Here is a 13770-nt window from a genome sequence, read left to right as displayed (position 1 = left end):
GTGAGGTATTCAGAAATATATGCTGTAAATGACTTACTTGATTTAGAAACATACACCATCATTAAACAGGATGGTCTTCCTTCCTTCATCGGAAGACAAGACTCAAAGGTGAAATAAAACTTCTGTAACACAGCAGTCTTGTTTTCAGGAAATCACATTTTGCTTTCTCCTTCAGGGTCAAAAAGCAGGGGAATGTGTGTTTTTGTGCTTATACACTTGTCTACAAATATATTAACAAATGTAACATACATATTATATATAAGTATTTCTGAATGTAGAAAAAATTGTCTGTGCATATATGTACAGTGTATAAAGGCTACATTTAATAGTTTCTTTTAATGGTCAGATTACTGGTGATTCAAAATGTAAGCATTTTTAGATTCTTTATACATCTCAATAATGTTAATAAAATACAAGTATTTTAAGAGGTTCTTTGACCACATGTATTTCAAATGAATTAGCAGTAGCCTTTCATTTAGTGATGGCTTGTGCTAAATTCTTTATGAATTGTGTGTCTGTGTGCAAGCAGCATAGACAGAGACATTCCAGAGTCTCCACAAGAATGTGGCATTAGCTTTTAGAAATACAAAAACTGCTATGATTGCTCTCAGTATCATAGTAGTTTCTGCCTCTGATTTCAGTGATCTTAAGAATATTAAATCTTGTGAGATTTCGCTGGCCTTTCCTGAAGGCCACTTGAACTTAACTTTTTTTCTTAGTAAGATAAATTTTTAAAAACCCTACAAAACTATTTTTTTCATGACAGCTCCTGAAAGTCCTCTTCACATAGAACTCTTTCTCAGATCAATGGAAATTTTACGTACCGGTGACTTACTGGATCAGACCGTTGTCCCCCAGTTTTGCAGTGGGAGCCATCCTCTCAGCTTTGCTGAGATTCTGTTGCAGGATCTGAACCTTATCTATGAAAATGTACTTTCAATGTGGCCCAAATTCAACAAGCCACGTGTACAAATACTAATGGCCAAATAAGTCCAATATTTATTGATTGATTAAGCAGCATGACTGTATGGCTCATCAGTGCATATCTATATGAATGAGATTCCCAGTCTTAGGGAATTAGGTTTGAGAGTGTTGGCGATGACTTCAAAAATGTGTTTTCAATGATTACAATGATTGCACTTATACTGTTGTCAGTAAAACAATGTAAAGTTACACTGTGGACAGATTTTAAAATCTTAGCACTTAATATGTCAGCCTCATACAAATTTTGCATTTTCTTTTCTTTTTTAGCTATAATGGCATTTCTATTTGACCTAAAGGCTTTAGTGGACATGATGTCTATTGGTACGCTTCTCGCTTATTCACTTGTGGCAGCCTGTGTTCTCATTCTCAGGTGAGTGTCATGGTTCAACCCCAGCCAGCAACTAGAGCCACAGCAACCCCTCGCCCACCTCCCCTCTCCCCAAACGGGATGGGGAAGAGAACTGAAAGGGAAGAGAAGAACTCATCAGTTGAGATAAGAAAAATTTAGTAAGACTAATTATAAATATAAGTTTAAATGTAAATGTAAATAGTAATAGTAATAACGCAATTGGTCATGAAGTCCAGTTGCACTGAACAGCCAGTCCTGGAAGGGAAAGTACCCCTGGTCCTGAACAGCCAGTCCCAGCAAGAGAGCAAAAAGGCAAAAGGCAATTGGCCAAAAGGCAAAAAGAAAACCCAAACTTTCAAATGGAACAGAAGTAATGAGCTGGAAAAATGAACGGCAGCTATATATGGAGCATGATGCTAATGATAGGGAATATTTCATTGACCAACCTGGATGTCAGTCTGGGTGTTCTCCTGTTATTCTCCCCCCAGCTGCTATTTGCACCTGAAGCTGGAAAGGTCCTTGGTCTCCTTGGCAACAGCCAAAATATCTATGAGTTCTTACATTCATTTCATACCAACTCTAAAACACATCTAGCTACCAAAAGCCAAACAAACAAGCATTGACTCTATCCCAGGGAAAAAGCAGTGTTATCATATTATTCTCACACTAAATCCAAACCAAAAGACCATGCTAGCTACTAAAAAGAAAACATTCCAACTGCATGAAGAAAATTAACTGAATTTTAGCTAAACGAGCATGATGAGTCAAAAACATCCTTTGTATTCTATTTTGTTTTATTTTGCATTGGTCAGTATATAAACAGAAGTGACATTTACAGTGTATGTTTTTTGCTACATAGCTAAATGTTTAGAAAATAGCTGTACACATATAAACAATTACTAAGAAGCAGTGATCCATCAAAGAAAACACCAATATAGCCGTTAGCCAAGTCAAAGCCTCATGTGAAATCTAGACACCTTTTATGTTCCAGAAGATGTACTGGTCCAAGCGTTAGTCCCAAAGGTACTAGAAGTAAGCTTGTGTCCAAAACTCAGTGAATTATATTTTGATATGAATATAATCTATGTTGTACATCTGGCCTATTACATTGTAGAGTTGTATGTGAAAGATGTAAGTGTTCTAGGGAGGTCACAGAATGAACTAGTTCAAATAATTGCTTTGTATTGGCCAGGTTAGAAATGTAAGACCAAACAAGGGTTTCAACGTGTGTTAGCCCTAGAAGAGAGTGCAGATATTATCTCTCAATGAGTGAGATTATAAATACTTGTCAGTAAAACTCTGGTATCTGTTCTGTTTTTATAGCTATAGAATAATATCGATATATTGGTAGCTACAGCTCACTTTATTATGTATTACTCTTTTTAACTTAAAGGTTACTTAAGGCTAAGTAATTAACTTTGAAAAGTATAACGGCTTACATTCAGCTCAAATTCCATGTTGCCATAATTTACACTGCAAAAGAGAAGATTATTTTATCCCATAGTAACTTAGTTAACATATGAATTTAAAAAATAGACTTAAATTCTAACGAAGCAGATGCAAAATGTCAGTTTATGCCAGTAGGAGGTCTCTTACAGTATGGGAAGCAAGTCAGAATGGACTTGCCACTGCTGAAAAGCTCCCCTGCCCTTTCCCTGCCATTGACCACCAGATCCAGTCCCCTTTTCTTATACAAGACTGGTCATTTATCTGACCCACTGGTGCAGTAACAGCTTAAAAAGCTGCCCCAAAAATCCTTAAACTCAGCAAAAAAGTGAGTTGCCATAGTTTGTTTATATGTATAGTGACTCATAATATATGATGTTGCAGTGTGGTTATAAACTGGGAAATTCTAAATCTCTACTGCAAAGAACTTAGTATTTAAATAATTTCCTAGAGTCATATTGCTTCAAATCCCAAAGTAACCTTTACTTTTTTATTATGCTGGGTTTTTTATGCATAGGTACCAACCCAATTTAACCTACGAGCAACCAAAATATTCTCCAGAAAAAGCAGCTTTGACTGCATCTGAAAGGGAATCTGCAGTAAGTCAGTCACAGATAAATATGATACAAGAGAATCACTTCAGTCTTCAGGCCCTGATTAATCCATCCAGTTTCCCTACAGAGCAGACTGGAACTACTGTTAACTTTTTAGTGAGTCTATTAGGTAAGTATTCAGCTGTCCAAACTCATATAATGCATTAACATAAATAATGGAATTTTAGCAAAGACAAAATTTAAAATCCTGTGATAAACTGCCTTCTTTCAGTCATAATTAATGTATCATTCCGCAGAATGCTTTTATACTTCTTGATGGATCTAACTTGTAGTCTACTATATTTTCTTTTAATTAACCATTTTCATGATAACATTTCATACTGAAGACCTGCTATCATTCTACTTAAAAAGTCACTTCCTCTTCAATGCAGAGATCAAGTGACCTACCCATCATTTTTTTTTTTTTTTTTTCACATAGCTTTCTTGGTTTGTTGCTTGAGTGTCCTCACTACGTATGGGACTCATTTCATTGCTAACATGGAGCCCTGGAGCATCGGCCTTCTTGCTGTGTTGGTGGCATCCTTCATAGTTACTGTTCTCCTCATCCAAAGGCAGCCTCAGAACCAGCAGAAAGTAGCCTTTATGGTGAATAACTTTATGTTATTATCTAATGAAAGGTTTGGATGGATTTGGACAAGTGGGAGTGGGGCAGAGGGAGAGAGAGATGGTCCTTTTTCAGGCATTCTTTCATTACTGCGCTGCCACTGTTGCAGGGTTTTTGGTGAAGGGAAGTGTAGCAGATGCTCACAGCTGCATCACTGGCATGTGCATTCCAGTTCAGGTCTTCTCAGGACTCATGAAAGGGTTTCATTGCCCACAGACTGAATGTGTGACATGCGTTAGGAGCACGGCTGCAGAAAATGGCTGTACCACTGATGGTGTGGGCAGCTGCTATTACAACTAGTGGATCTGGCAACATAGATCTAGGTATTCTTTTAGTCACATCCACAAAGTACACATCACTGACACCCATGTAATTTTAAACCTCAATTTAAGCACTTAGAAACCAGAAAATAATTCAGAAACGGATTAGTGTGGAGTCACTTGTCAGTGTTGAGTGCAGTGGTTTGGACCATGGTACATCTTGGACCTCACAGAGTATAAAAAGACTTTCATTTTGAACTTTCACTTATGTTTTAAGATAATTTATTTAATAGAGTATTTAATGGCAATAATGGAGCTAATACTGTTGAAGGTCAAGGAATCTGGTGGAACCGCAGAGGCAGTTCAGAAACAAGTGATATATAAAAATATACAAATAATATTTTTCAGCTGTAGATTCAGGAATTCATTAGTATATGTTCAGCACAAACTGGAAAGATTTTGTGCACAGCCTTAGATAATGTATTTTAAAAGTAATTTTGTTAAAAGTTTAAGATACGTAGAAAACAGTGGGTAAACCCAGTGACAAAGAAAATTTCCCTGTATTTCAAGAAGAAAATTTTCCTATTGTTTTTAGTGAATAAATGTGTCACCTCTAGTTTGTTGTATAACTCAAGTGTGACATGCAAGAAATTACATTTAATGCTACAGACATATTAAATATTTCTTTTTAGGTTCCACTATTGCCATTTTTGCCATCATTAAGTATTCTGGTAAATATTTACTTGATGGTGCAATTAAGTGGAGAAACCTGGATCAGATTCAGCTTCTGGATGGCACTTGGTAGGTACTTCTGTTCATTTCAATCACCTCTTATGTTAGGACTGAATCTTAGAACATTTCTTATCTTGCTTTAAATATCTGAATAAAAGTCTGTGTTTTAATAAGTCAGCTGATATTTCTGATCAAAACAAGAGTATGCCTCAGAAGGGGTATATATATGCAGGCAAAACTGTAAATACAGTTTGCGGTAATCGGAAGAATCAAAGTTATAGGACTAATTTGACTAAGCCACGTTTTTTTCCTAATAAATATAGCTACAATTTTGCAGAGACCTCTTTGTAACAGTTTTTTTCCCAGTACATCATTCATTCTCCTTTAAGATATAGAAAACTGCATTAATTCCATCTAGACATAAATTAGAGATAGTAGTTTCCATGACCTGTTAGAGCATTCATTTACACAGCAGTGATGCACTGTAATCTAGTGCCTGCACTTTCCATAGAAACAGGAAGACCTGAAGCATGACTTTTAATTCAGATACCTGAAGAAGAAACATTTTTGGGAAAATATGTTCAGCCAGAGAGTAATATCTAGCTACTTTTCAATGCACTGCACGCCTGAAAACCTTATTAACTCTTCTTTCCTTTCACAAGGCTTCCTCATTTACTTTGCTTATGGCATCAGGCACAGTCTTGAAGGTCATCATAGCGATGGAGATGAAGATTCTTGTTCAGAAAATAGTGGGTTGCAAGAAAAGGACCCTGTGGAAGAAGTGGATGAACCTGAAAATGCAAATGAAAGTGATCAGTTTCTTGCACGTGAGAGGACAAGTGAATGTTAGTCTATACAAACGTGCAAGTCTTTTAAACCTTAAATTGACATTTTACTTGCAGACTGAAATTTCAAAAGCTTTCTGCCTATTGCAAGTGTTTACTACAAGGCCTGGCTGATGTTTTGGACAAGCTGCTAATCCATCTTCATCATTGCAGACCTGACAGCATGGAGATTAATATTTAAATTAAAAAACAAATGAGGAGTACCCTTTGGCCAGCAAAAATTTTGGATGCATTGTTTGAACTGTCATCCAAAATCACTGCCAATCACAGAATGTGAAGAATTTTACAACAGCCTGCAAGCATTTCTGAACATTTGACACTGCATTGTGAACGCAAGTGCCTTTTTTACCTTCTCCTTACCTCTCTTGGAAGTTTTGGTCACAATCTAATGGCTCTCTTTTTTCTTGAGAAGTAACTCTCACAGGAGATAAATTGCAGACAGGCCTGGAAAGTATTTGCAAAACAAATGGTAATTGTACAGATCTGATACTTCACAAAAAGTAGAGCATCGTGTATTTATATAAAAAGAAATAATTGCTTACCCTTACCGATCTGTAGTCATGGAGAACTCAAACAGTGAAGATACTTCAAAGGCTTTTAGTCCCTCTAAATAGTATTCAAGATTTCTGCTTATGTGAATTCCTTTCCTTTTAGAGATACTGTGTATATAAAATAATACTTCCAAGAAGAGCTGTGCTGTTTTCTGCAAAAGCATTTGGGAAATAATAACAGAATCACAGAATGGTTGGGTTTGGAAGGAACCTCTGGAGATCATCTAGTCCAACTCACCTGCTGAAGCAGGTCCACCTATAGCAGATCGCACAGGAATGTGTCCAGGTGGGTTTTGAATGTTTTCAGAGAAGGAGACTCCAACTAATCTGTAGGTCACAGTATTGACAGTGACATTCATATACGATTTAGCAAGTATTATGCTTTTGATTTCAGAAGGGCCAGGATTTTATCCCTGACTACATAATTGGGTATTTACATTCAGCAGTCATCAAGTTTTCCTCCTTACTACTCCTTTGTTCTGACTATACTTTCTTCTCCTTTATCATGAGCCAGAGTTGATAATTCTGAGATCAGTTGTTACACATTGCTTCTCCTCAGAAAAGTTAATGCACAAAATCCCAGCCTTCTTTTCTGATTGAAGGGGAAGTTAAAAAATCAGAGGCCCAGGCTTTGGAAAAAATCCTTGTCAAAACAGTATTTCAGCGCTTCAACTAAGCCTTAAACATACGTTAGCACAGCAGATTTTTGTAAGCCAAATCTACATCTACAAATCCATTCAAGTTGGTAGGAAGTTCAAATGCTAGTTTATGTAAAGAACCGATTTTTTTTCAGCAGTACTCTTTTTTTTAAAGCTAGTGAAAATGGAAACCTTCCTTCTCTCAACATAAAAGTAATGTCACTTGTCAAAGGTACCCAGGTATTTTAAGAGTCTTTCTTAGCAAGTAGCAGGCTCAAGTCCCATGAAGGATTCCAAAAGGTGAAGTTATTTTTCAAGAATGTATTTATAAAAATAACTTCCCTAAAGTAAGAACTGTCTTGGACTTTGTCATGGAGAGCTGCAATCTGTTGCCAGTACTAATCACTAGTATGTATTTCTGCTGGTAGGTATCATATAAAAACTTCAGATCCTGTGAGAGTTGAGCACAGTGAAAGCCATGTCACTATGTTGGTTGATAGTGAAAAGCACCTTATAATGACTACAATTTCACACACACACAAAAAATTTTAGAGGAAAAAAAAAAAACCCTAGTTAAGCTGCTTCTGTCTCCTGTTCTTTTTCACAGCAATAAATACATGCTTTTTAATCTTAAAACGACTTACGCTGTTGTAAGAGAGAAGCGTGCCTAAATGTTGAAAGGCAGGAGAAGTGCTTCTCAATAGAGAACCCTGCAATGGGCTGATATTCCACCGTGGAGCAGTTCGGAGGTTTCCAGCCTGGTCCTTTCTTCCCGGTTTGAACTGGGAGGAGAGGGTCCTGCAGTGCCAGCCGCAGCGGGAGCACAGACGTGTGCTGGTGCACCAGTGTCCTCTACTGGCTACTCAGAATTAGGAGAAGCTATCTGAAAATCTGAGAGGCATGAAATAGGTGTAGCACCTACCTCTTAACCTCTTAAGTGTATACATCCTCTAAATGCAACTGCATTTAGGGACCATTGTTCTAACAATTGGTGGTCCTTAGAAATGGATGAGACAGAGGATGAGGAGAAACTATAGTGTAGGTGGCAATAGGATACCGTTTTTTAATATATTTGAATCCATCCATCCAAAATTGATCATGTTATAGCCACTTTTTTCCACAACTCATCATTGTTTTACAAATGCCATTAAAGAAAGACTCAAATCTCATATTAGACTAATACAGGTAGATGCTATACTAAGTAAACATTTGGTTGATAGGAATGGATAGGAATTCTCAGGGCAGTTGCTAGACCTACTGATAATTTTCAATACCTCTATCCAGTGAATGTCCATGTCAGTTGGATCTCTTATTTTAATTGTACTTCTCCACCGAAGCCCATTTTTATGCCAATAATGAAAAAAAGAACTACATGTTCTTATTTGAAATACTAGAAATTTAAGACTTTTCAGGTTCTTGAAAGGAATCCAATATAGTAACTCTTAGATATGTCAAAACAAAGGTTTTACGTGTAAGTAACCAAAAAACTAAGTAAATGAATGTACATTATGTTGTTTTTAATCCCACAAGGATTTGAAATGGAGAAGCTAATGCTTTTCCTGATCAGCTGCAACTGTGTCAACAGCATGGCTTCTTCAGTGGTTATACTTTCAGAGGACATTCTTAATCTGTCTTGCCCAGTACACTTAAATCCTCAGCTGCAAAAAATGCCATTGCTGTGGGAGCAAGTCAGCAGTGCTCAGGCAAAGCTTTTGCATCACATCTTTACAAGCCTACAGTGAAACACAGCTCTGTTAAAAGTCCTTACACATCTTGGTGTCTGGGAAGCAGAGACTTATTTTTTCTATGGCTGCTGATGCTGCAGAGCAGGCGAGCCAGGCCCCAAAGATGCGAACTCCTGCTGTTCTGTGATGTGCAAGGAAGATGCCATTCCCTCCCAAGGCCATCATATAGAATGCATGTGTGCACACCTGTCTATGTGTTTGCATCTTTCTGACATTAGCATATAGTGATTTTGATGTACTGATTGAGATAATTTCTATACTTGCACTGGAATTTTCTTTTGAAGGGATACTGTCAATATACTAAGTTTCTGACTAAAGCAGGTGCTAGCTAAGGCTTCTGGGGATAGAGGAAATAAATATTCCAGCTTATTTACCTAATGGATGTGTCAGCACTTTGTGTATTGACAGTTTCCCCTTTTATTTGTATTAATATTTCTCCCCTTTGTTATAGAAATCAGTTGTATAAAAAGAAAAGAATGTGCCTGTATAAGCATTGCTAAGGGAGATGGGAGCAGCCGCAGCACAGGGAACTATCCACTTAACTAATGAGATATAAAATGTAATTAAATGAAAGTCATTGGGTATTCCTGGTTGTTTCAAATGTGCAAAGCTTATTTATATGTGTGTATAGTTAAAGTCATTATTAGTCAGTGGCTGAGTAAGAACACCACAAGCCAGAAGTAAGATATTTGTGGTAATCTGGGTGTGTATTTTTATATGCAGTCTTAAAATTCCAGGTGCTTTAGTGGGACTTTGCAGGAGCAGGCCATGTGAAGGACAGCCACGCTAGTCCTTACCCGGGTGTCATGTGTGGAACAAATCCTGGTTTTGTTCCGGCGTTTGCCGTGTGTCTGTATTTGCCAAGGGAGCAGCTAAAAGCACAAGTCCAGTGGAATTAAATTGTTGTTATTTTTTAACATAGTTGTTGATATTGTAAATTGTTCTGTGCAAATAATAATGGTATGTGTCAATACAAAATATCTTTTATCGGAAGTAGCTTATTGTTTTTTTCCTTCTTTTGTGGAGAAAAATCCCCCAAAACATGTATTCGTGTTTGTACATTCTGGATGTACCTTTAGATAGAGGAATTATTCTTACCTAGTTGGATTTAAGAAAGTAAGCCAAAGCATATTTAAGGGAGAATAAATAAATCTTTTCGTTCTGAGGGATAAGAGATAACATTTCTGTATAATTTAACTAAAGTGATCTTCTTGTGGTATTTCAGTTCTAATTCTGCAACAGGAACTTTTATGAGGCATCTTAGATTTCATTGTCTGCTGGATAAAACTACTCTATTAACAATAGTATGTTTTTACCTGTACAACAAATGCTGGTTAGATTCCTGAAATGTCATATTATGTTTATGTCACAATGTGTTAAAGCTATTTATATTACCTGCTGTCAGAGAATTATCACTAGTAAATGGCAATAGTAGTGATATATGTTTACTTATGTACTTACTTTAGAATCTAACACTGCCACCCAGAAACTTCAAATGATACAATGAATTTAGAGGCACAGACTTGGTAAAGCTTAAATATATATTCTGTATTTTATTAGATGTTAAATGTACGAGTCTAGCCATGTTTTCTTGAAAATTTTTAAGAAACAAAAGGCACGCTGTTTTCATTGATTTTTTTTGATAAGTCCCAATCTCAGGTGTGCCATAGGCATCCTGAGATACTGAGAGCTGAACAGCCTGGGTGAAATCCGTGACAGTGCAGGCTGGCTGTGTGGGACTGCGCAATTGTTTTAATCAGGTGTGATGCCTTTGACATGGAGATGCATTTTGTAAAGTAGGAATGAAATTCACATGGTGGCTGGCATGTGTTACTTCATTTCATTAAAAAGAAGAAAATAAAAGCACCTTATAATGCTCTTGGGCCCTAATTCTTCCTAGACTTGCCAGGAATTTTATAGAAATTGCAGTACACTCATTGAAAGCACTGGGATTACTCAGTGTTAGGCAAATACATATTTTACAGAAAGAAGTTGGTATTTCACATAGTGTAGGATCTTTGTATTTGATTGTACTTTTAGTATTCAGTTGTATTTGTGCTTTTAGGTTTTTTATTTTTTTCCTGCTATATGTTTTGAGGACCTCTGCATTTTTAATAGTTGGATCTTTCCAAACCTGAATATAATGCCTTTACCATCTCCTGATCTGTTTTCCATTTAATTTTAGAAATCAAGCTCCTTAACATTAGCTAAGTCAAAGGATTTCTGTGCACAGACATGCATTACAAAGAACTGTGTGTATATATAATTATTTTTATTGTCCATTGGACAAATTATTTTGTCTTTGTATGTTTTCATTGAGCCTTGTGCTGGGTAAACTCCAGCTTCACCAGTAGAAGTTTAGCTGGAATCAGGACAAAGGATAAAACGATCTGAATGTTCAGGATGGCTTTTTTCTATTGTGTAACCAGAAAGTAAAGCATGAAAGACGTGTTACAAATCTTTAAAAAGAGTTATGTGTGCATCATTTTAAGAAACATTATTGTTCATTTCCATTTTAACTTTTCCTTCTGTTCATATGTACATTGTAGTGATTATTTCTGTATTATATGCTGCTGAGCATTTAAAATGTAGATAGAATTACTATGATGCAATTTAAACCACAAATTTGTATTTCCTTGAACTGCTCTACAAAATGAAAAGTCTTGAATTTTTATGAATGTAAAAAATGCTTATATTTAAGAATATGGTGCTTCTTTTTTTCACTTTTACAATAGAATTGTAAGCAGCGATATTTTTAGTTACCTTAGTTCCAGATTCTGATGGAAATTACATTGCTCTTCATTTACTGTAAAATGTACTTCACAGGATAACAATTGTGCATTTGTTCTGTATTTTTAAATAAAGCTGAATCTCACTTTTATGTACTTCATACAACAGCTATAACTTTAAACACCACTATAGTTTTAGTAAACACTAAAATACTGTAATGACTTCATAACCATTAGCATGTCAGATATCTAATGTCATGACATTATACCAATCATTACTCATTTAAAATAAATAACATGATAGCTCATATGGATTTTATAGAGGGGAAAAACACCCATGTTTTATGTTTAAATCTTTTATTTTTCCATTGTTCGGGAAATGGGGTTAGTAGCAGCTTTCGTTTCATACTTGCTTCCAAACACTTCAGAATTCACTGACAGAGAATAACGCCCTTCGATTTGCGCATTTAGTCTCACAGTGCCAAACCAGAGATGATGTTAGGTTTGATTTCCAGAGGGAGGGAGTAGCCCTCAGCGTTCATGGTCTTCAACCTTCTGATGCACCAAGCCTTGGCCTGGCAGCATCCAACCACAGTGGGATGGATAAATCACTGTTGTCTTCTTTTTCCCTTTTTGGGAAAAACAAACAACCAAACAAACAACAAACAACCAAACAAAAAACTTCCTGGACTTTGAATAGTACTCTGGGTAGAGCAGGAGAACAAAAGCATGAGTCTGGGCAATGGAGATTGACAGCCTTGGCACTGAGAGCTACACTCCCAGGCCAGGCTTATCATTTGGCACTGTTTAAAGACATTTGAGTAGTCATCTTTGTTCACAGACCTAAGAGTAGCTATGACTCTATTATTTTGGGGTTTTTCCTGATGTATACTGCAACTCTTTTATGTAATTCCTTACGAAGTTTTCAAATGATTAATAATCACATTATTGTACATAGAGATTTACTAAGACTGATCTTAAAAGTCTTGACTCCATGAAGCAGTGTGGATATGGGCACTGGTTTAAATGAGGACAAGAGTCATCCTGCAAATATCACATTTAAACCGTCGTCCTGAAAAGACGTATTTAAGTATGTGGAGAACTGGGGTTATTACATGTAGGTTTACATTAGCTCTTCTGATGACTATAAATGTAACTAGTTCTTCATTAGTATCTATTTAAAACTAGGAAGCTTAAAATTCATAAAATCTCTTTCCTTGTTGTATATCTATATGGGAAAAAGTTATATGTCATCTTCAATATGTCTTAAAATTAATGCAGTTTGGGTGTTATTTCCAAGTGCTATTACAATATTTTCCAAAATATACTAATATTTGGAGCTCAGTCACCATTAGATCATTGACCTACCTTGTGTATGAAGAGGGAAGTTTGACCTAGGAAGGCCCATAAGAATTGCAACTGGCAGTTTTCAAACAACATGCTTCATAAGGAGGGGCTGTGAGTATTTCCAGTGCAAAATTGTAGTTTATATTACACATATTTTCTGAGTTATCTCTGAGACTCATTTCCTTTAAAACAAAGACTGACAACCTTTTCAGAACATAATACTTGGTCGTATTCTAACTGTTTAAAGGGGAAATAATCTTAGACTTTTAAAATACCCTGTAGCAACAAAAATACCATTTTTCTTAATCTGTTACAGGTAATGGACAAAATGTTTAGGACATGCTAATGTACACTCAGGTCACTGCACAAAGCCCCTTGGAAGTTCTAGGCAGAATTGTGATAAGGCTGTAGAATGAAAAAAAGGTGATGAAATTTCATCATCTTACTCCACACCAGGGCCCTACTGGTGGCTTCACTGCGTACCTACCTTCACTGTGTACCTACTTACGTGGGCAAGGGAGTGTTAGGTATATCCCTATATATATACATATTTAATGGATGCAGATGAAACCTAGACTTCCTTTAAGATCTGTAAGTGCTCTGTTCTCACATCTACTCCGGTCCTGGAGCTGTGGCCAGGGACACCATTTCCCCATTTATCCTGATTCACACTGAACTGTGGTCCTGTCTACAATGGGGTCTACCTGTGACTGCCATTATTTTTCCTTCTCCCAGTTCAGTGTCTTCACCTTGCCCTGCCATCTACCTTTGTGGCCCCTCCAGTCATATTTTCCTCTCCCTTCTCCTCCAAGGAAATGGCTTTTGACAGCTCAGTGTGGCCACAAACATACACGCAGCAAACATCAAGTTTACCATGTTCATCTCTTAGCAGTGAAGAGATACCTGCACCTTCTCAATGTGCTTCG

The 13770-nt window shown here is 36.7% G+C and overlaps 1 protein-coding gene across 6 annotated transcripts in view; it reads left to right on the top strand.

Moving 5' to 3' along the window:
• SLC7A2 (solute carrier family 7 member 2) overlaps positions 1-11831 on the top strand; it is a 61550-nt gene extending 49719 nt beyond the window's left edge. For all 6 annotated transcript variants that reach the window (XM_082050501.1, XM_082050504.1, XM_082050500.1 and 3 more), the window contains 5 exons: positions 1252-1354; positions 3297-3502; positions 3812-3978; positions 4950-5058; positions 5652-11831. In XM_082050501.1, the coding sequence (XP_081906627.1) occupies positions 1252-1354; positions 3297-3502; positions 3812-3978; positions 4950-5058; positions 5652-5839 (773 nt within the window). In that variant the 3' untranslated portion in view covers positions 5840-11831. The remainder of the gene's footprint in view (positions 1-1251; positions 1355-3296; positions 3503-3811; positions 3979-4949; positions 5059-5651) is intronic.
• The last annotated feature ends 1939 nt before the right edge of the window (positions 11832-13770 follow it).

Source organism: Streptopelia decaocto (genome assembly GCF_964273445.1).
Source record: "Streptopelia decaocto genome assembly, chromosome: 4".
Classification (NCBI taxonomy): Eukaryota; Metazoa; Chordata; class Aves; order Columbiformes; family Columbidae; genus Streptopelia; species Streptopelia decaocto.
The sequence above is the reverse complement of the archived record's forward strand: the minus strand, read 5'-3'. Positions and strand labels throughout refer to the sequence as shown.